Source organism: Brienomyrus brachyistius, chromosome 10 (assembly GCF_023856365.1).
Source record: "Brienomyrus brachyistius isolate T26 chromosome 10, BBRACH_0.4, whole genome shotgun sequence".
Taxonomy (NCBI): Eukaryota; Metazoa; Chordata; class Actinopteri; order Osteoglossiformes; family Mormyridae; genus Brienomyrus; species Brienomyrus brachyistius.
This window is the reverse complement of record NC_064542.1, coordinates 26,615,539-26,637,410: the sequence shown is the minus strand read 5'-3', so window position 1 is coordinate 26,637,410 and position 21,872 is coordinate 26,615,539. Positions and strand designations below refer to the sequence as shown.

Here is a 21,872-nt window from a genome sequence, read left to right as displayed (position 1 = left end):
GTAAAGCAGAACAGGCTGACTGAGAAATATAATACAGACTGAAAAAGAGGAAGTTTTATTGCAAAAATTATTGGCAACTAATTCTTCATTTTTTTTCCCCCATGTTCACTGACTGACCAAATAAGAAAAAAAAATTAAGACTACATCTGTCACGCCCTGCTCGTTCGGTCCTCTCGTGTACCACGCCCCCCTCAGTAACCTCGTGTGAAGGTTATGGCTTAACACTGAGACAAGTAGGAGTTATTTATAAACTTAGGACTTGGATGTATCAGAAGTTTGAATCACCATGCAATAAAAGACTCCTACAAATGGGGGAATTTAAGAAATTTAGGATTTTCCTGACAATGTCACTCAATCAAACCTCAGCCAGCCACGTTACTCTGCCCTTCACCAGCAGGGGGCCTATAATTGACTGGGCACAGAGCAGGGAAACGTACTGGAGGGTATCTCATAATCAATGCACGTAATATGTATATATTATATATATATGCAGATACAGTATATCAGATGGAGAGATAAGTTGACTCTCATGGGTAAAGATGAACAGCCTAATGAACTGTGCATGAAACTTAATGCAGACTGAAAAAGAGGAAGTTTTATTGTGAAAAATATTAATAAATACTGCAGAGGATGACAGACATTTGCACGTCAGGGAGGGAGATTGAGTCAATGAAGATGATTATTGCAAAGAAAAGTACTAAAGATGCCCCGATGTTCTTGGTTGATGGTTTGATTGAGAATAAGAATCTTTTTGCTCCATGGCCACAGCACAGCTCGCTGCTGTAGGAGACACCATGACGACAGGCTCAGAGGGCATGAAGCTGACAGAATATATGCAAGATGCATGACACACAACAGGAGTAAATGCAGGGACGTGATAAATGTGTCCCTTATTAGTCATACAAGTCTGCACACAACACAGACGCATTTCAGCATGTTGCCTTCCTCAGTGTGCTATAGACGATGTGCAGTTCCCATTTCCATAGACACATCCCAGCGAGACAACCAATGATGACACAACAGGTGTAATGAACATCACCAGGACCTTGTCAGGCTACACCCTAAAAACATGGCGTAACAGTAGATTGTCACGATTGACTGCAGGCCCATAAAACGTAGGGAATCGCACTCATAATTCGCTGTATTAAAATGTCGGGCCACTGGAGACGATTCATTCCTATTTCGAATGGTGCATTTATGCTCACATATTCTGGCTTTTAATTGACGTTTAGTCTTCACAACAAAGTAACCCACATGGGCATGACAACAAATATACAACAAATGTGGATAAACATGTAGTTCTCCTTCTTACCTTAAAGCAAAAGGTTGAACAGTCCATGGCCTGGGTGCGTGAGGTCTCTGACTCGCGCGGTGAGGTCTCTGACTCGCGCGGTGAGGTCTCTGACTCGCGCGGTGAGGTCTCTGACTCGCGCGGTGAGGTCTCTGACTCGCGCGGTGAGGTCTCTGACTCGCGCGGTGAGGTCTCTGACTCGCGCGGTGAGGTCTCTGACTCGCGCGGTGAGGTCTCTGACTCGCGCGGTGAGGTCTCTTAAGGCAGCGTGACAGATCTCATATAGACCAGAGGGTGGTTCTGATGATTTTCTCCGCCATACTCACCACTCTCTGGAGGGACTTCTGGTCATGGACTCGGGCAATTGGGGCACGAGGACGAGGCAGGGTGCAGGCAGGAATGGAAATGTGGACGACCCACTTGCGGCTCACGGGAACAGAAGGCGTTTATTAACGAAAACAGAAAACACCAGGAACACTAAAAAATAAAAGGACCACGAGGGATCAAAAGTAAACAGGAATAAACAAAGACTAATTAAAATGGGTCAGGAAAACAATGGGGATGGGGGGGGGGGGGGGGGGCAGGCGGGCAACAAAGAACACAGCAGACACCATCAAACAACACCAGCAACATTAATGATTCAAGAAGGAACAGAACAGGGTCAGGAACTTAAATACAACAGGCTAAGAAGGATAACGAAGGACAGGTGAAAATAATTAACAAGGACTAGTAAAACAAGCAACAGGTAACACTAATAATTAACTGACAAAACTAAACAGGGAAACTAAGAACTGACAAAGACACAAGGAAAACAGAATCTAACACTAGGAATAACAAAGAATGGTAAAACACAACTAAGGCACAAAGCAAGGAACCAAAACTGAATACAAATCACAGGACTAAACTGATACAAATGAATCACTAGGAACATAATATAAAAACAGAGGACAAAAACAAGACAAAGGGATTCACAGGCAGCCACATGCTCAGCTCGTAGAGCCAGGAGAGACAGGATGGCCAGCGACACCTACTGGCTAAACGGGGAAGGGTCGCGAAGGAGTGCGACAACAGGAGCTGAGGTTTGCTCTCCTCATCCTTCACAGAACGTGAAGCTGCTTCTGTGATGGTCTTGCAGATATTGTCTGTAAAGGAGTCTAATATCCTGTTGTATAGTGAGGTCTCGAAGCCTAGTGGGAAAATTTTTCTTAGCAAGTGCAGGGGGTTGACTGTATTGAAGGGGAAGCTAAAGTCAGTGAAGAGCAGTCACACATGACTCTTCTTGTTTTCCAGATGGGCCACGGTCAGATGGAGTGCTGCTGATACGGCATCATCGGTGGAACGATTAGGGTGATAAGCGAACTGAAGTGGGTCGAACGTTGCAGGGAGTCCGGATGTTATGTGGTCCTTGACCAGCCTCTCAAAGCCATTCATCACGATGGAAGTGAGTGCTATAGGGTGATAGTCATTCAGCATTGATGCTGGTGACTTCTTTGGTAGTGATAAAGATTCTTAGGTGTGATAGTAGTGGCCGTGCAGTATGGGGGTACGATGGCTTGATTTGGGAGATATTGTAAATGTCTGTAAGAACATGCGTCAGTTGGTCAGCGCATTCCCTGAGTACGTACTCTTGTATGTTGTCCGGACCTACAGCTCTCTATGGGTTAACCCTGTGCAGTGTCCTCCGAACATCAGCTGGGTCAAGACAGAGTATTTCATTATTCTGGTTGGGGGGGGGGGCTTTCAATGTTTTGATATTGTTATTTCCTTCAAACCTGCTTAAGAGGGTGTTAAGTGTAGTGAGGAAGCCAGTGTTGTCATCACAGGGTGGTGGAGGTGGCCATCGCCATTGACCGCATGCCTTCCCAAAAGCATCTGGGGTCCGTCTGTGGCAGTGAAGTGAACCAGGATTTTCAGTCCATGAGCACGTTTTGCTGCTTTCACCCCTCGGTTTAACTGACCATGTACAGATCTAAGAGCATCTTTGACCCCAGACTTGAAGGCAACATTCTGTGCTCTCAGAAGCGTCCGCACCTCTTCTGTGAGCCAGGGTTTGTGTTTGGCACGTGTAGTGATATTTTTGATGACTGTCATATCATCCACACATTTGGCTATAAATCCCATGACAGACTCAGCATACTCCCCCAGATTGATGTGTTGGTTGACGGTGGCAGCCTCCCTGAACACAGTCCAGTCTGTACATTCAAAACAGATTTGCTGAAGTGCTGAAGTTGTTCCCTCTGGCCAAATCCTTACCCGCTTCACAGATGACTTTGCCCTAGTTAGCAGTTCGCCTATATTTTGGAATTGGCATGACGGAGAGATGGTCCGAATTTCCAAGGTGGGGGTGGGAATGCAGCCGAAAATGCCCATTTGATGTTTGTGTAAACCTGGTCTAATGTACTTTCTCCCCTGGTTGCAAAGTCCACATGTTGATAATAATGTGGCAGAACTGCCCTCAGGTTGGCCTGATTGAGGTCTCCAGTGATAATATTAACACAGTCTGGAATAGTATTTTGTATCGCGCTCACCGACTGATACAGTGTGGATTGTGTGCCTTTTGTATTCACGCTGGGAGGAACGTATACAGCTGTACTGCTAATAGCTGTGCATTCCCTGCACAAGTAGAACGGTCGGCATTTTAGCATCAGAAACTCTATATCTAACAAGCAGCGGCTTAAGACAATTTCACTGTTAGTGCACTGATTGTTGTTAATGTAAATACATACACCTCCTCCTCAAGTCTTACCGCTAAGAATGAAGGCTTCTGTCCACTCAGAATGCTGTTTACCCTCCACATGAATAGCGCTATTGGGAATAATGGTGTTGTATCTTTATTATTTGATTAATATTGTTTTATGTTGAATTGATATATATAAATGTAGTGTAATTCAATAATAACTATCCATCCATCCATTTTCCAAACCGCTTATCCTACTGGGTCGCGGGGCAGTAATAACTAGTTGATAAATAATTAATATAGCAAATCTTACTTATTTTAATTAGGGACAACTTACAGAAATTGCCAGTAGGTGTCCCTGTGAGTAATATTGAGTAAACGAAATGAAAAGGAAGAAAGTTTTTTTTGGTTGATGTGCGTAGATAGAGCAACTGATGTTTGTGTCAGTTGTGACCAGGTTTGGTATTTCTTTTGTTAAGGTACTGGAACCAGAAATCGGCTATGTCACTCCGTTGGTACCAAGAAGCTGCAACGGTGTTAATCGACAACAAGTGGAACTTAGCCATGTCTTGGACTTCTGTGCATTGGGTAGTTAAATCCAGTCCCGTAGAGGTTAGCCGTCAGCCTAGCGCAGATCACCACTCTCTTGCTGCATTTGTGTCGCCTAGGCTACTTTGTGCTGGTTTCCTCGGCAGTGAAAAAAACTGGTAGCCTAGCACCAGACTCCAGTGAAAAAAGGAAGCAATGAAACTGACAAACACTGGCCAAAATAGAGTTTGAGGTCTCACACCTACACATGCGCTGCCTGGTGACCCGTCTTCACAGCTTGTACATTTCATCAATGAACGCAAAACGCGAAGCTTGAATCAGCAGAGCAATAGCACAGCTGTACATTAAATACTGCAATCCAAAGAACATAACGGGAGACATGTCAGAGTTCAAAAGAGGACAGATTGCTGGTGTGCTTCATGCTGGTGCCTCTATGATGCACCAAAACTTTGTGGTGCATCAGGAGTCGCGGTGTCCAGTGTAATCTCAGCATGCCACCGTGAGGGATGAGTCACATGCAATAGGAGTAACAGTGGATGCAACAGGAAGCTGTCTGAATGGGATGCACTGTACTAACCTGGACTGTATCCAAAAAACATAAACAGCTGCCCAACTCACTGCTGAATTAAATGTGCAGCTCGACACCTGTTGACACCAAAACTATTTGTTGGGGACTCAATAGGGACAATGGTGGTCGGGCTGCTATCGCCAATCCCTTGGTCACCCGTGCCAATGACAAATGTCAGTTTCAATGGTGCCAGCAGCGTAAGTCTTGGACTGGGGACAATGTGAGACATGTATTGTTCTTTGCCGAGTCCATAATCACTGTCTTTCTTACATCTGAGATCGTTATAGTGCGGAGCAGCCCCAGAGAAACTTACCACCCAGACTGTTACGTTCCCAGAGTGCAGTACAGGGGTGGATCAGTGATGGTTTGGGCTGTGATATCATAGCATTCCCTAGGCTCTAGGTGGGCGCATCACTGCTGAGGACTATCAGACCTCTCTGGAGGACCATGTTCATCCAGTAATTTAAACACTGTACCCTGAAGGTGGTGCCGTGTATCGGCATGGTAATGCACCAATACACACTGCAAGACTGGTGACAGAGCGGTTTGATGAACATGAAAGTGAAGTTGAACATCTCCCATAGTTTTCAGTCATCAGATCTGAGTATTATTTATTATTTATAATTAGTATTAGACCCAAAAGGAGGCCATACAATATGCTAATAAATTATTCTGGTTTCAGTTTCACTGTCTAACCCCTGTAGGTAGCGTGAAGTCTCCAGGACGGGGGGGGGGCAACATTTCTGTTCTTAAAACTGCGGCTAAAAATGCAAATAGCAGACATGTTGCTTATCTGATATCCATAAATGTAATCTTTCAGATATCAGCAAAAGGATGATATGATGTAATGCAGTGTAGACATACAGCATGTACTGAAAGGCAGTTCAAATACATATTAAGGACAGTTGTTTACCCCTCTTAATACGCCATAAGGCCCCCCCTACAAGTTATTGTGTTTAGGTGCTGTGAGTGAATTTGTGAAAGGATGACCTGGAGTGTGAGGACAGGATGGAAACTCTGACTACTGGCACTTCAGTTGCTTCCTTATCACTCTAGTGGTACAGACTGGAACTCGCATTCGATGACTGACTTTCCTCATCTTCATAAATTACTAACACTGTCTATATTCAAATGATCAGTCAAGAACATTGGGGCATTGTTCCTGATTCTCTTTAAAATGAATCGGTACATATTTATAAGAATGGATTTTATTCCCTCACTGTGGCCACGCCCCCTAACCATGGCCATGCCCTTCACTGTGGCCACGCCCCCTGGCCATGGCCAATCCCCTCGCTGCGGCCACGCCCCTAACCATGACCATGCCCCTCACTGTGGCCACGTACATCAATCATGGTCATGCCCCTCACTTGGGCCATGCCCCCTAACAATGGCCACGCCCTCTCACCCAGTCTTCCTTGCTGAAATACTGCCAACTAGTTAATTGTTAGTTAATAATTAGGGTTATTTAAACCAATCTAGTCGGTTCCCACATTGTGAGCGTTCTTTTACCCCCGGCTTCTTCCCCTGAGTGTTTGATTCTCCTCCTGTCTGGTTTTGCATGTGTGATTCTCCTTCATTCCCTCCCCAGTGAGTGTGTCCAATACCCCTTTTAGTGCAGGTACGTTTATCTCCCCTCCCATGACTGCGTGTGTGCCTGCTTTGCCCTGCACCCCCAGGACTGACCTTGTCACTTTTCGAGCCCCCCCCCTGTACCTGACCATGACTCCCATCTTTTCCATCATTTCCTGGTTCTTCCCATCATGTTGCCCTGTATTTGGATCCCTGGTTCCTGTGATGTTTCGTTACAATGTTAAATAAATATGAAATTCATATGAAATTACCTAACAAACACAAAGGATATTCAGAAACCTATTGTGACCAACCAACTTTATGTCTATACTGTACAGTATGTCAACATTCCTTGTAGCAAACTACTGAGAAATCAGACATTTTCTGAACATTTTTTTTAAAGACATTTTATTGAGTTGGCAGGACAAACAATGACAGTATCAAGTGAGAACACACAGTGTATCAATGTGTTAAACAGTGAAAGGTACCACATAAAATATATGTTACTCCCCTTATTGAGTTGCTGCAATGGTCCTTCATACAGTTCTGGTTTATGTTTATACTGCTGTTACAAAATCTTAAGGCCTTTTACAAAGTTTATTTGGTTGACGTTTGCTTTGTTGAAAATAGCCGCACTGTTTCATAAAACGAAACGAAAACTGCTAGCTAAGCATCCACTACGGAGCCTGCAATATACAAACCACCTTAGTGTGCTTTGTGGAGCCGTTACATTTTCTTCTTTCTTCATGTGTACATTATGAACATCCATTCTCGGTCTTTCCTGTCCATACATGCATGGATGGATGTACAAACAAGAAACAAATGCACTTATTTACGAAAAGAAATTAACTAATATGCTAATTTCCACTGAGGAAAAAGTTAGGACACCCTCACATTCATTACTATTTAAAATTCCTACAATTAGATTAGATCAGAAAGAGACGCACAACTTTGATTTACATGGTAGCTGTGCAAGGAGGAAATCCTGCTGTCAAAGAAACATCTGGGCAGCACTGAAGTTTGCCAGAGACGACCTAGACTAAGACTGGGACTTTTGGAACAATATAATTTGGATGAATCTGAAATTGAATTTGCATGCAGTGACAGAGGACATGTTTGGCGTGAACCAAAGAAAACTTCTGAGCAAAGGAACCACAGACCAACTGTGAAGCTGGGGGGTGGAAATGTCATGGATCGGGGCTGCTTTGCTGCAGCAGAACCCGGCCAACTCACCATCAGAGAATCCACTATGAATTCTTCATCATAGCAGAGGGTGCGTGAGGACAATGTGAAAACATCTGTCCAGAAGTTGAAGGTGAAGCGGGGGTGGACCATGCAAATGACAATGACCCAAAACATTCCAGAGCATCTGCCAAGGAATGGCTTACAAGAAAGAAATGGAAAGTTCTGGAATGGTCAAGTCAAAGCCGGATCTGAATCCTATTGAGATGCTGTGGGATGATTTGAAATGCATGCAGGACACCCTTCAAACATCACACAGCTTAAGGAATTCTGCACTGGAGGACATGGGGAAAACTTTCTAACAAAACTTTTTGCGAGATGATGTCAAAAATTGATATATGGTAAGTGAATTTGTTTCTTGTTTTGCATAGGTGATGCAATTACATCACCTTTATCTACAGATATAATTTGAAAGAAGATTTAATATTGATATTTTGATATTTCTTACTAAAGAATTAAATATTTTATGGGGAGTCCTAATTTTGTTACATGACTGTACATAATTGTCATGTATGGTTATGACTTAGCACTGTAACTTATGGGCTTTGGTGGCTTAATGGTTAGGGAAGCGCAGTTGTAATTGGAAGGTTGCTGGTTCAAATCCCCAATCAGCAAGGCACCACTGAGGTACCATGAGTAAGGTGCCGCCCCAAGCACTGCTCCCCAGGCGCTGAATTAGCTGCCCCCTGCTATGTCATGATGTCACATATAGGTTAAATGCAGGGGACACATTTTGTTGTTGTGTGTCAACAATGATTGTTGATCATCAAAACTATAACCCCTTTTTTCCAGGATATTTTACCAGCTTGTCTTTATTTCCTAAATAATAGCTTTAGTTTGAATAAAAATGCAAGTTTGTCTCGGCAATATGATTCAAACCAGACACCTATACAATTGTGCTTGGTCTTCAATCATAGTTCAGTTATCGGTTCTTAGAAAATTAAACATACAATGATTAAGCGAACATAAAGGAATATAACGCATAATACAAAAAATATAAAATAAAAAATATACAAAATACAAAAATGCTGAAATCAGGGGGTATTCCTAGTGGCAGGTGCAGCAAAGCAGGGGCCTCCTACAGCCGGGATCCCAGTTTGATCTCCCACAGGCCACATCAGCGGTCAGTAGGAGCCCTTAGAGCACTGGCACTGGGCGGCTCGGCCAGCCGCGTTACTCTGCCTCTCACCAGCAGGGGGCCTCCTACAGCCGGGATCCCAGTTTGATCTCCCACAGGCCACATCACAGCGGTCAGTAGGAGCCCTTAGAGCACTGGCACTGGGCGGCTCGCCGGCTGTGTTCCTCTGCCCCTCACCGGTCTACAGACACGTCTGCTGTCAGCCGGGCAGCCACAGGGCAGTGAGCCCAGCCTGTAGCACTTTCCACCAAGTCTGCTACGTGGGTCATTGTACCTTTAGCTGGGAGAGCAGGACATGTGGCTGACAGGACATATTACAGGGTTGGTATGCTGTGGCCGTCAGGCTGCTCAGGTCGATGGGGGCATTTCACTATGGTGGGGGGAGACCTGAGCTGGGATTAACTGGCCAATTTTGACAACCGGGGTGAAAATTAAAGAGGAGAGCAGTTAATAAAGTACAGTTTGTTTTATTAACCTGATCTGTGATGCAAAAACCACATCAAATCAAGTAATTGGTATAAAATAGCAAAACCTTGCAATTTTTTTATTAAAAAAAAAAAAAAAAAAAATTATAAATGAAAATTGGGAAACAAAAAGTATTAAATTTCCTCACATGGCACATATTTTGCTCTTTCAGACCATCACTAATACTACACTTTGCATATTAAAACACTTTTTCATGCATAACGTCCTTTTTGTGCCAAAGGTGCCGCTCAGACTATTTCCTGACCTCCCCGTACACTACCTCCGGTTCAGCCCTCTGCTCTCTCCTGCTCTTTTTCATGTTGAATGTGACCTGGGCGTACGTCATTTCTTCAGTGTCAGGTTTGATCTCTAGATGGACAAAGACAAGTCAAGGTTATTATATGAGTTATGTGTAGCTGTTAAGTTCCAGTGTGCAGTGAATGCAGCTGTTTCATTCCTAACCTTCTGCCTGCACATGGGGTCTCTTCCTGCAGTAGCTGTAAAGCCCCACTGTCAATATGAGGAGTAGGACCACTGTTCCCAGTGCGACAAAAAGCATCGGCATCATATCAACTGCTGGAAAAGAAAACACTTTCTTATTATTTTCCAGCAAGCATATCCTGTACATATTTATCTTTTGTATCCTTATGAAATAACGTGATACATATAATCACTAGAGCCAGTGCTAAACAACAAAACAACAATAATAATAATAATTTTCACTTACAATGATTATCATTTTTTTCCCCCGTTTGCTGGCTACTCGCATTACAAACAGCAGCCAGTGTCTCTCTCCCATCGACAGTGAAGAATATTTTCATATTATATAACAGAGAAGGGTTCACTGTAGCATTCATTCGTACTGCGATCTCTGTACCATTAGTCAAGGTGCAGTTTACAACTGGTCCAAGTCCTGTAGTTTCAAATGATATGCAGTGAGATATGCTAACCAATCAAATGATGCATTATTCAGTCATTATTTAAGAAGAAAAGCGTTTAGACCTAATCAGTCACGTAGTGGGGAAAAAATGACTAAATAAATGGTCCACAGGATTCATTTTTGCCCCAGTTTAATTCCCCATTGGGATCAAAGTATCTCCAGATCCATTCCTGTATCGCAGTGACAAAACTCACTGTACATTTTGCTGCAGATCATTTCGGTAGCAGATTATTGATTCAGTGCCAGTAAAGGGCCCTTATTTAGCATGATCATTCAGAGACCTGCATGCCTGCAGTAATGTAACACTGGATTGACCTGCGCAGTTGGGGAGCGTCACTGCGGCCTTTTCCTCGCTGACGTTATTCTTGGCTGTACAGGTGAGGCTTCCGGACGTGTTCTTTCCCAGAATGATGGCCCCTTTCCCATCGTCATAAACGGGCCTGGAGTTATTCAGGAACAAACCATCCAGAAGCCAGGAGTACTGGGGATTATCCCCCGCTGAGGAGCAGGACACCCTCAGCTCTCCGTGGGGCAGGCAGACTGAAGACAGAGCTGGGGGGGTCACAGGCTCTGGGGGGAGAAGCTCGCAGTGTCAGGGTGACTGCTCTGAGTTAGTACCACGCAGATACTCATCAGTGAGATGGCGGCCAGGAGTCAGATACACCGAGTAGACAAAGAGAGTCTGTAAGTATTAGACATAGTTACACAAGGATAAATATCTAACTTACCTTCAATGGTCAAGAGGAATCTTTCACTTGGTAAAGCCTTTCCGTCTGAGTCAAATATTTCCAAAGTATAAATGCCAGAAAGGCTTCTTTCTGCCTTGATGATCATCAAGGTGCCGTTCGTATAAAAATTAAACTGAGATTCCCATTTTTCGTGAAAAATAGTTTTGTCCTTTTTAAAAATGAAAATATTATTTCCATCCTTTTTGAGCGTTAGCTGATAGCCACCGGCTCCATTTATCAGCTGTATAAACGCAGGTCGTCCCAGAGCTACATGATGTGTTTTATTGTCGCTGTCTGACCCTGCAGAACCTGGAAGTGTCAGAAAAGATAAAGGATTCTCAATTATTTTGAAGAACATAAACTTCCTGCTGATCCCAAAATCAGTCACTATGTAGCAGTTTGCAAAACACCTCAGCTAATCAGAGGACACAGGCAATAAAATCCTCTCTGTCAAAGATTTTTTGAAATAAAAAATTACTCAAGCTTATAGCAATTATAACACCAGGACAAATTGATTATGAACAAACTGATTGTGAGAATTAATTAGCAAGCTGATATCTCTAAACAGAGAGGAATGCTCGATCACTGTGGTGAGAGTATTTATCAGGCATCTACAGCAGTCAGCCTCACTACTGAGCCTATTGAATGTCCTCTCATACTGAGTGTTTTGTTTCCTGTGTGTCTCCTGTATGCTTTTCTATATTTCTTGTTCTTAATCTAGGAGGCATTAAAGCGGGATTAGCGTGAAATCCTGAGTAACAGCATGATCCTGAAGCTTGTTTCAGAAATCTGGGTTTCTGGCTTAACTGGTACAAGAACTTTATCTTCATTAAGTTACATTTAGCACAAACTGCTTTAAATCGGACAAGTTGTTCCGTTAACTAAAAAACATCTTGCTTTCCCAGGCTGTTCCAGAAACTGGGAGTAGACTTAGTGTCAGTCAGTCACTGTAGCAACTAATCTGTGGAACTAAACCTACCAGCGGATTGGCTGACAGAAATCCGGGTTTGATGGGCAGGACCCGGCTTGCATCAGCAAGAGGCGTTTGACATAGAAGTGGAAATTCCTCTCTGGTTAGACATTCTAATATTCCCTGGCAGATACAGTACCTTCACAGATAGTACCATTTGAATTGAATTTTGAGTTTAGCGATCAGTGATCATTGTTGACACACCACAGCACACTGTGCACAACAACGAAATCTGTCCTCTGCATTTAACCCATATGTGACATCGTGACATAGCAGGGAGCAGCTAATTCAGCGCCTGGGGAGAAGTGCTTGGGGGTGGGGGAGCAGTGCTTGGGGGTGGTACCTTGCTCAGGGTACCTCAGTGGTGCCTTGCTGGTCGCTGATCCGAACCAACAATCTTTCAAATACAATTAAATTCCCTAACCATTAAGCCACCACTGCCCAGTCCATGATTATTTAGTGATGATCACCTGAGATCAGTAAATTTTAATTTTATTTGATTAAAATTTGTCTAATTTATTTGAACAACTGCTACACCTGATTTCAAATGTAACACACTGTAGATTTGCACTCACACTGGCCACTTTATTAGGTACACCTGTTCACTGCTCATTGAAGCAAATATCTAATCAGTCAATCACATGTCAGTAGCACAATATACTGTATAAAATCGTGCAGATACTGGTCAGCAGGTTCAGTTAAGGTTGACATCGAATATCAGAATGAGGAAGAGAGGTGATTTAAGTGCCTTTGGACGTGGCATGGATGTTGGTGCCAGTAGGCTGGTATGAGTATTCACGTCATGAAGGTGCAGGCATGGGGCTTTTGAGGAATCTTTCAAGCACTTTACTGAATCTTTGTCACGCAGAAATAAGGCAGTTCTGAAGGCAGAAGGGAGTTCAACCTGGTAATAGTGGTCAGTGAGTATATGTGCATTTCCATGCAGTTTTCCTGCGGTGAACGGATGGTCAACGTGTCAAAGTAACATCCACATGGATACCAGGACCCAAGGTTTCCCAGAAGAACATCGGCCAGAGCATCACATTGTCTCTGCCGGCTCGCCTTCTTCCCATAGTGCTTCCTGGTGCCATCACTTCCCCAGGTACATGATGCACACGCACCCAGCCGTCCACATGGTTTAACAGAAAGCATGACTCATCAGACCAGGCCACCATTGCTCAGTGATCCAGTTCAGACGCTCACATGTCTGTTCTAAGCACACTTATGGGCTTTTGAGGTATTAAGACCTCAGTGGCTATGGAGCCCCATACAAGGCAAGCTGCAATGCGCTGTGTGTCCTGACACCTTTCTTATCACAGCCAGCATCAACTTTTTCAGCATTTTGTGCTACAGTAACTTTCCTGTGGCGTTGGAGCAGACAGGCTGACCTTCGCTGCCAATGCGTACCGATGAGCCCTGGGTGTCCGTGACCACATCGAGCCTCAATGCAACAATCAGCAGTTTGTTTATAAGTGATCCACCTATTTTACAACTCTCACCCCAAACTGCTAGGAGAAAACACACACATAAAAGATTATTCCAAAGAATCCTAGTGCATAGTTAGCATAAGTCCAACAAGCTGCTTAGTGTCCACAGAGATTAAAAAACAGTGATGAACAAAGCTAATCAGCAACACCGCCAACCCATCGGCAAGTTGTAACACTGGCTGTTTAGCAGATTATCTGTATGTGTTTTGTTTCACGTTTTATTTTCAGACTTTTAGCTAAAAGAAATTAAGTGATGCGTGTGTGTGTGTGTGTGTGTGTGTGTGTGTGGTTGTGTTCAGATATTTTTTTTTATTAATTTTTCTTTTTATGTCACCCAGCCGTACCACAGAGATGCAGAGAGATGGTATAATGTGAAAATGTGTACATTAATTGTTGATTATTGATGTTGATAATTGTTAATGTACTGTAGAACATCACATTTTAACATTAATGCACCATACATAGGGGCAGCATGGTGGTGCAGTGCTTAGCACTGTTGCCTTACACCTCTGTGTCCCGGGTTCGAGTCTCCGCCTGGGTCACATGTGTGTGGAGTTGGCATGTTCTCCCCATGTTGTCGTGGGGTTTCCTCCGGGTACTCCGGTTTCCCCCCACAGTCCAAAAACATGCTGAGGCTAATTGGACTTGCTAAATTACCCGTAGGTGTGCATGTGAGAGTGAATGGTGTGTGAGTGTGCCCTGCGATGGGCTGGCCCCCCATCCTGGGTTGTTCCCTGCCTCGTGCCCATTGCTCCCGGGGGATAGGCTCCAGACCCCCGCGACCCTGTAGGATAAGCGGTTTGGAAAATGGATGGATGGATGCACCGTACATGAGACGTGTGTGTGATGTGTACTGTATGCACAATATGGTACTGAAAGGAAGGAGAGAAAATGTGAAAGTGGAACATACCATCATTTACTGGAGGGGTGGCTGCTCTGAGCTTGGGAGATTATTTTTGATGTGTTTTAAGTCAGAAAGCCTCTAACTTGCTGACTACGCGGCGTTTATGTTGCGACTGTGGCGTAGAACCGCTGCGGCGCCGATCCACGCGTCTCTAGTCGTCACTCACTTTGCTGCTACAGCAGCCCTGCAGCTTCTACCTCATCTTTCTACAAGTAATGGTCATCAATAACATTTGATTTAGATAAGTCAAGACTATGAAGTTGACCAGTTTTAACCACAGGACTGGCAACTTCGGTCAGCTGGCTGGAGTGAGATTTTTGCTTCTAAACAAGTCTGCATGCTCATTCACATGTGCTTCTGATGTAGCTAATTTTAGGTTAATAATGGAGCAATATAGATTTGCTGTATGATGTCTTGTATGAGCATGAGAGTCTGAAAGCGTGAGAGCGATGCCAGATGCATGAGCGTTAACCTTGTTTGAACAGCAAGCAGTCACATGATTTTTGTTTATCCTCCTTCAGAGTGAGGGAGCACATCTTCAAAAACTACTGCACTATACTTAATGTTCTGGTAACTCACCGACATAATTTTCTCCTCTGATTATACAGAACACATGCAACCTCCACTTTCTCCTTTAATAACATGCAATTGGCAAAATTGTTAATTTTCAGCGTGTGGCTCAGTGGGCTGAGCCTGTGTCCTTGTAATCAGAAGGTTGCCGGTTCAAACCCAGCCTCAGTATGTCTGCGGGTCCTTGAGCAAGGCCCTTAACCCCCAGCTCCCTGGGTGCTGCTACGGGTGGCTGACCTTCGCGGTCAACTTACTCCACAAAGAGCAAGTTGAGGGAGGCGTAAAGATAATTTCCCTACAGGGGGTCAATAAAGTATCAATTAATTAATTAAAATAATGAATATTCTACATATTTTTTACGTGTATTACACACACCGAGAAACTGAAACTGCAGTGTCAGTTATGTACAGTAATGTTGCAGGTATGATGTCATTATGACTATCGACAGATCTTTTAACTGGCTAATGTTGTCACGATCCGTTTACCTAATCTGTAGCTGGCCGTAGGCAGCATCGAAAATCAATTGTTTCACATGAAATGAAAATCAACATGTTTCACAGCCGCCAAACACATGCCATGCAGCCAGTGCTTCCCGGGTTCACAGCAAAAATATGCAGCTAAAAGGCATGATTTGCATATTATAAAAATATACAGTTCATTTGTATTGATCATTTATGGTTATTAATTGCAGCAGCTGGGCAAGCTCTCAGGCTCAATGAGCACATACACACATTTACAAGATTCCATTTTTAAAAGAGGAAATTGTGTAAATACCCTATATGGACACCAATACAGTCAGGCAGGTAACGTTCTCCTAGCATCTGCTAAACCCAAACTCGTCCATCAGACTGCCAGAGACGTGTGATTCGTCACTCCACAGAACACATTTCCGCTGCTCCAGAGCCCAGTGGTGACATGCTGTACTCCGCTCTATCTGACGTTTGCCATTGCGCTTAGTGATGTGAGACTTGCATGCAGCTGCTCAGCCATAAGAGTCCATTCCACGAAGCTTCAGTGCACAGTTTTTGTGTTGGGGTTAATGCAAGAGGAAGTCTGAATCTCTCAGAGACAACAGAGCGTAGGCGAGTAGTTATGCACTATCCACCTCAGCGCTCAGCAAGCCCACTCTTGATTTACATGATCTGAGTTTCTGTTGCTCCTCAATGCTTCCACTTTGCAATAATATCACTTACAGTTGATCATGGAATATCCAGCAGGGACTTATTGCAACGGTGGCATCCGATGAGAAGCACCACGCTTGAATTCACTGAGCTCTTCAGAATGACCCATCCATCCATTTTCCAAAGCGCTTATCCTAGTGGGTTGCGGGGGGGTCCGGAGCCTATCCCGGAAGCAATGGGCATGAGGTAGGGAACAACCCCGGATGGGGGGCCAGCCCATCACAGGGCACACTCACACACCATTCACTCACACATGCACACCTACGGGCAACTCTAATTAGCCTCTGTGGGGGGAAACCGGAGTACCCGGAGGAAACCCCACGACAACATGGGGAGAACATGCAAACTCCACACACATGTGACCCAGGCGGAGACTCGAACCCGGGTCCCAGAGGAGTGAGGCAACAGTGCTAACCACTGCACCACCATGCCGCCCCCAGAATGACCCATTCTTTCACAAATGTTTGTAAACCTGACTGCATGGCGAGGTGGTTGATTATATACACCTGTTCCTAAAGTTCCATTAATGTTGCAGTAAGAACATTCTCTGGCAACTTTGAGAAGAAATTCACATAACATTGACTAACATTCTGGGAACGATACCTGTCAGCTAGAAACCATAACACAATCCAAAGCATGAAGACTATATTGTCTTCTGGCAAATGAACTAAAAGTAAAACAGGAAGTGCAGGAATGTTGTTAATCTTTGTCTTTAAGATGAGGAAAAACGTTTATTGTACAATCTCAATAGTAAATCCTTATTTCATCAACTACAGATACTAATTTTACCAGAGTAGACAGTTTGTCATGAGGTGAGTGTAACACATCTGGCTCTGAATCATCACAGAATCTTCTGTCTCGCCTACTCCAGAAATTATGGTAGATGGTCACAGTAGGTTTATCACAGTTCTCCCATACCTTGACAAGTTCTGGCTCTTCCCAAAAGATAAAGACAGAAGGTTCAAAAAGTGCTGGGTTCACCACAGTAAAGGGAACATTTCCCCAAAATTCCATCCTTGTTGCATAAATTGCTACTGGTCTCGCTGGAGTAGGAAGTTTGTCATGAGGCGTTACACCACAAACGCTGTGGTTGTTACCGGAAATGATGGCGACGGTTTCCATGATCTCACCTCAACCCAGAAGTACTGGGTCAAGGAGCTGTATGAACTAGAGGAGTGAACTTTGCTCAGGGTTCAGCCTTGTTTCACGAACATGGTATCACCCCACACAGGGCCGTCCTGTCCAGCTGACTGCTTGGAAGGATCCAGAAGAAGTGAAATGTACATATTTTGTTCATTAGGTACGTTTTTCTACAAATATGGAAGAGCTACAAAAGAAATATGTGTATATATATATATATATATATATATATATATATATATATATATATATATATATATATATATATATATATAAAGGAAATATTAACAAAGCTGCAATTACATATAATTATGATTTTTGGCACTAATTTGCTAACGATATATAACCATATTTTGACATAAACTCCTAGTACCTCCAGGAAAACACTGAGGTCTTATAGATAATCATAGTCTTATAGGAAATATAAATTAACACTGATATATTTGTTAACAGTGGATGTATATCAGATTTCAAAGGCAGCTCTGAATGTTGTTTTGCATTTGCAAATGAAACAAGAAATTCGACGCAGACTCTTTTCCTCACATTCATTGCACTTGTATAAACTACAGATATTAATAGTGAGGTGAAAAGATGAAACTAATTTCTCTTCCTGTTTTTACGCACCAGAAAACGACATGAAGTTTCCTTGTCTGAGTCTGTGCAGATGGCTGGGAAATAATTGTATTTTTTTCTATTAGACTTAATACTTCCTTAAAACTAACATGATATCAATGTGAGCAACTATCTCTCATTTCACTTTCATCTCCAAAAAATAGCTCAGATGGCTCACTTAGGTGACCCCCTACCCATGTCTGCCTAGGCCCCTCAGAGAAGTTAGTCCGCTCCCACTCAAACTGGTTTGTTTGCCTACCGTAGGGCTGGAAACACTGGAAAAAGTTCACCTTGCAATATTTGAAAGTTTTTTTGTGAAATTTGGGAGTTGAAAATGATCCATGTAGCCAAATAGAATACTTTCTGCCAGCAGAGTCTGTCAAAGCCGTGAAAATCGCTTGCTTTTGCTCAATATCGTCTCTGTGGCATACAGAACCAGTAAGTAGTTTTTGTTCGCTTTTCTCCTCTTCATTCACTTTTGTTTGATTTCTCACAAACACGCCAGACAGTCTATAAGTTAGCCCAATAGCATGGATGACAATGATTATCGCAGAGTGCTTGAAGAATTCACACAGAAGCAGCAGCAGTAATCTTTAGCCAGATTTTTACAAGTTTTGGCCTATCCTAGATAATGTAGAAAAGGAACCACCACTGAAATTGCAAATATATTTGCTAAAGTTTGTTTTCCATGGCTTAGTAACAATGATTTAGTGCAACTTATTGATGGTCTCCACTGAGCAGCCAACTGCGGTCCTTGCAATGTGGCAATTGCATGTGCGTGAAATTCCATGTTGAAATTAACATCACACATTGTACAAGTCGAGGGCGGCATGGTGGTGCACTGGGAGAGGCTGTTCCCGCACAGCGGCGATTCGCGTGCATCCAGTTTGGATGTTTACCCCATGTGTGAGTAGCTTTTTGGTGGATCCTGTGCAAAAACATGCAATTTAAGTGAACTGGACTGCCTAAAATGTGCACTCTGCAACACCTGATTGGCTCCTGCCTCGTACCATAGCCAATGTCCATGGATCCATCCATCCATCCATCCCAGGACAGGGAGCCAGCCCATCACAAGACACACTCACACATGCACACCTATGGGCAATTTAGCGACTCCAATTAGCCTCAGCATGTTTTTGGATGTACTCAGCATGTACTCCGGTTTCCCCCCACAGTCCAAAAACATGCTGAGGCTGATTGGAGTTGCTACATTGCTTGTGTGTGTGAATGGTGTGTGAGTGTGCCCTGCGATGGGCTGGCTCCCTGTCCTGGGTTGTTCCCTGCCTTGTGCCCATAGCTTCTGGGATAGGCTCCGGACCCCCCGCGACCCAGTAGGATAAGCGGTTTGGAAAATGGATGGATGGATGGATGGATATTTCCTTTGAAAAGTGCATTCGTTATATATTTAAATAACCACCGTAAGAGTCTGCGGACCCGGCCACTGTCTGTCTCACTGCTCATGTTCATTTCCACCTGTTCTTTCTGATGGACCCAAACGTCAAGCTGTTTGCCTGGGAAATAATCATCTTTTTCTTCTCACTCTCCTGAAAAAAACTACTGTTTCCTCTCAGGGACTTTTTGTAGTTCAAATTCCTGACTGTACAAACTTTCCCATAAGGAGATATTAGCATTGGTGGCATGATTCAGTGCATTTTGAATTGAGCATTTTGTGATGGACAGTTCTGGCTGGGCAAAGAGTGTGTAGTTGTTACCATTCAAGGTACTTTGTTACCCAGTATTCCTGGGATAGATTCTAGGACCATATTACCCTGTACTGAACAAACCACCATGAAAGGCCGAGGGCATATATTACATGAATAGAGCACTACATGTACAGTCTTGTTCCAAAGTCTTAGGCACTCAAAGAAAATGCTTAAATTTATTTGTCTAGTAAATGTATATTTGCCTAAAAAAGACACAATTTAACATAAGTAAATTAACAGTAATGCAATAAAGACAAGAATTTCATCTGTTCTCCAGAAAATATATTTGGAGATATACAGTACTGTATAAAAGTCAAAGAAAATATTTAAAGTGTTTACAGAAATTATCAGTGTTCACAGAAAGGCATGGGACACTTGATTAGTTCAGTTGAAATTTTGGCTTCATAATAGAGGTCAAGTCATATTTGTTTGACTCATTCAGTGCTGTTCTTGCCAATTTGCTATTAGTTGCAATTGTATTCATAGGATCCCAAAGGAATAGAAAACATTAATGTTTGGTGTTTTATGTTATAGCAAAGGTGTTACTAATTAAAAATCATTTAATTAGACTGATTGTCAATGAACTTTTTTAATTCGGAACTATAATTTGGGTTTCAATGTATTACTACTTGAAATAAATGTTAAACTTAAAACTACTGGTTGTTTCCAATGTGTAAATATTTGTTAAAAGTGGATGTATATCAGATTTCATAGTCAGCTCTTGAGTTCATGAATTTAATCGTTAAAAATACGTATCACATTATATAGTAGTTTTAAGTAAAAGTCATTAAAAAAATTATGACTCGTAATAAAAAGAAAATGTCAAAATGTACAAAACATATGTGCAGATGATAAACTTTTTCATTAAGCAAGCGTCCCAAGACTTCCTGTTAGCACTGTAAGTATATTAACCTTGTAATCCGATGTCACAACCCATAGTTCAATAACTGTTACAAGCTGCTTACCATGTACTGCTGCTGTCATTATTAAGAACAGTCCTAAAATAGTAGACATTCCACAGATCAAGAGTCGAGGAGTCAAGCGATGTACAGTATCAAGTGAAGTGATGCGCTTACTCGCAAGTATAAAGCTGAAGCGATGAAATTAACTGTTTGCAAAACCTCACACTTTCTGAAAAAGAGGAAGTCTTATTGAGGGAATTATTAAGCAACAGTGCAGAAAACGATACACAGCTATGCTTGGCATTAAACGCCTTGTGAGAAGTCTTGTTCTCACAGAGGACGTGCAACGCAAAATTGGGTTTGTCTTTTGACACACTAAGCCCCCAATGCTTAAAGTGTGTGCAGTAACGTTTATGACGTGTAGACCTACCTGCCAGGACTGTCAGTGGTATAAAGTGTTTCGGTGATCATAGATGCTTTATGTTTGATGAAAGATTATTGTATTTCGACCACAACCAACTGACAGTTTAATGAAGTCGACTACGGCAGAAATGTATAGTTAAAATATATTCAAAAGACTTGCAGATTTAAAAATTTAAGATGATAGTTATTCGTCAAATAATAACAGAAACAGTTCAAAAGGTCTGTCTTGCCGTAACACACAATCATACCGTGAATCTGTTTTAACGCAATTGGTGTACAGTAAAATCCCGTTATAGTGGACTCGCTTATAACAGAATATCGTCTATAACGGACAAGGTGTGCTGATCCCGGCCGTGCACCTTTAAGAACATGCAGAAAAAGCATCGGATATAGCGGACTTACATATAACAGAATTTCTCTTATAACGGACAAACAATTTGCCCCCCAGGGCCGCTTTTAGCTGTAGTTTTGTTCTGCTATAACAGACATGCAGGCTCCACCCACAAGGCGCGTGGCGTGCCGGTGATATCCAGCTGTAATTATGTTCGCTATAACAGACATGCAGGCTCCGCCTACGAGGCGCGCGGCCAAAAATGTTTCATGTATTTTCTTCAAATTTGTGAAATTTGCATTATTTCTTAGCTTTCAGCAACCAAAACTGTTTGTTAACCTCTATCAGTTTACTGCTAGCCTTTATACCATTTCAAGTCATTCACTTGCTTAAATTTCAGTAAAATTGGAAAAATGAGGCTGTTCTGCTACTTTTGACCAGCTGTGTTTTTGCATTCTCATCAGTCTTGAGGCCCTCTGTGA

General features: G+C 42.9%; 1 protein-coding gene across 5 annotated transcripts in view; it reads right to left on the bottom strand.

The window, feature by feature from the left end:
• LOC125750941 (T-cell surface antigen CD2-like) overlaps positions 1-20,882 on the bottom strand; it is a 29,590-nt gene extending 8,708 nt beyond the window's left edge. The window contains exons 1-6 of one of the 5 annotated variants that reach the window (XR_007400456.1): positions 20,700-20,882; positions 11,168-11,476; positions 10,755-11,009; positions 10,227-10,412; positions 9,962-10,075; positions 9,422-9,868 (exon numbers count right to left, since the gene is read on the bottom strand). Coding sequence is in view for 4 of the 5 variants with exons in the window: in XM_049029310.1 (XP_048885267.1) it covers positions 9,831-9,868; positions 9,962-10,075; positions 10,227-10,412; positions 10,755-11,009; positions 11,168-11,476; positions 20,700-20,748 (951 nt within the window). In the remaining variant the exon portion in view is untranslated. The remainder of the gene's footprint in view (positions 1-9,421; positions 9,869-9,961; positions 10,076-10,226; positions 10,413-10,754; positions 11,010-11,167; positions 11,477-20,699) is intronic. The other 4 variants (XM_049029311.1, XM_049029310.1, XM_049029312.1 and 1 more) reach the window with 4 other exon arrangements.
• Between the last annotated feature and the right edge of the window lie 990 nt (positions 20,883-21,872).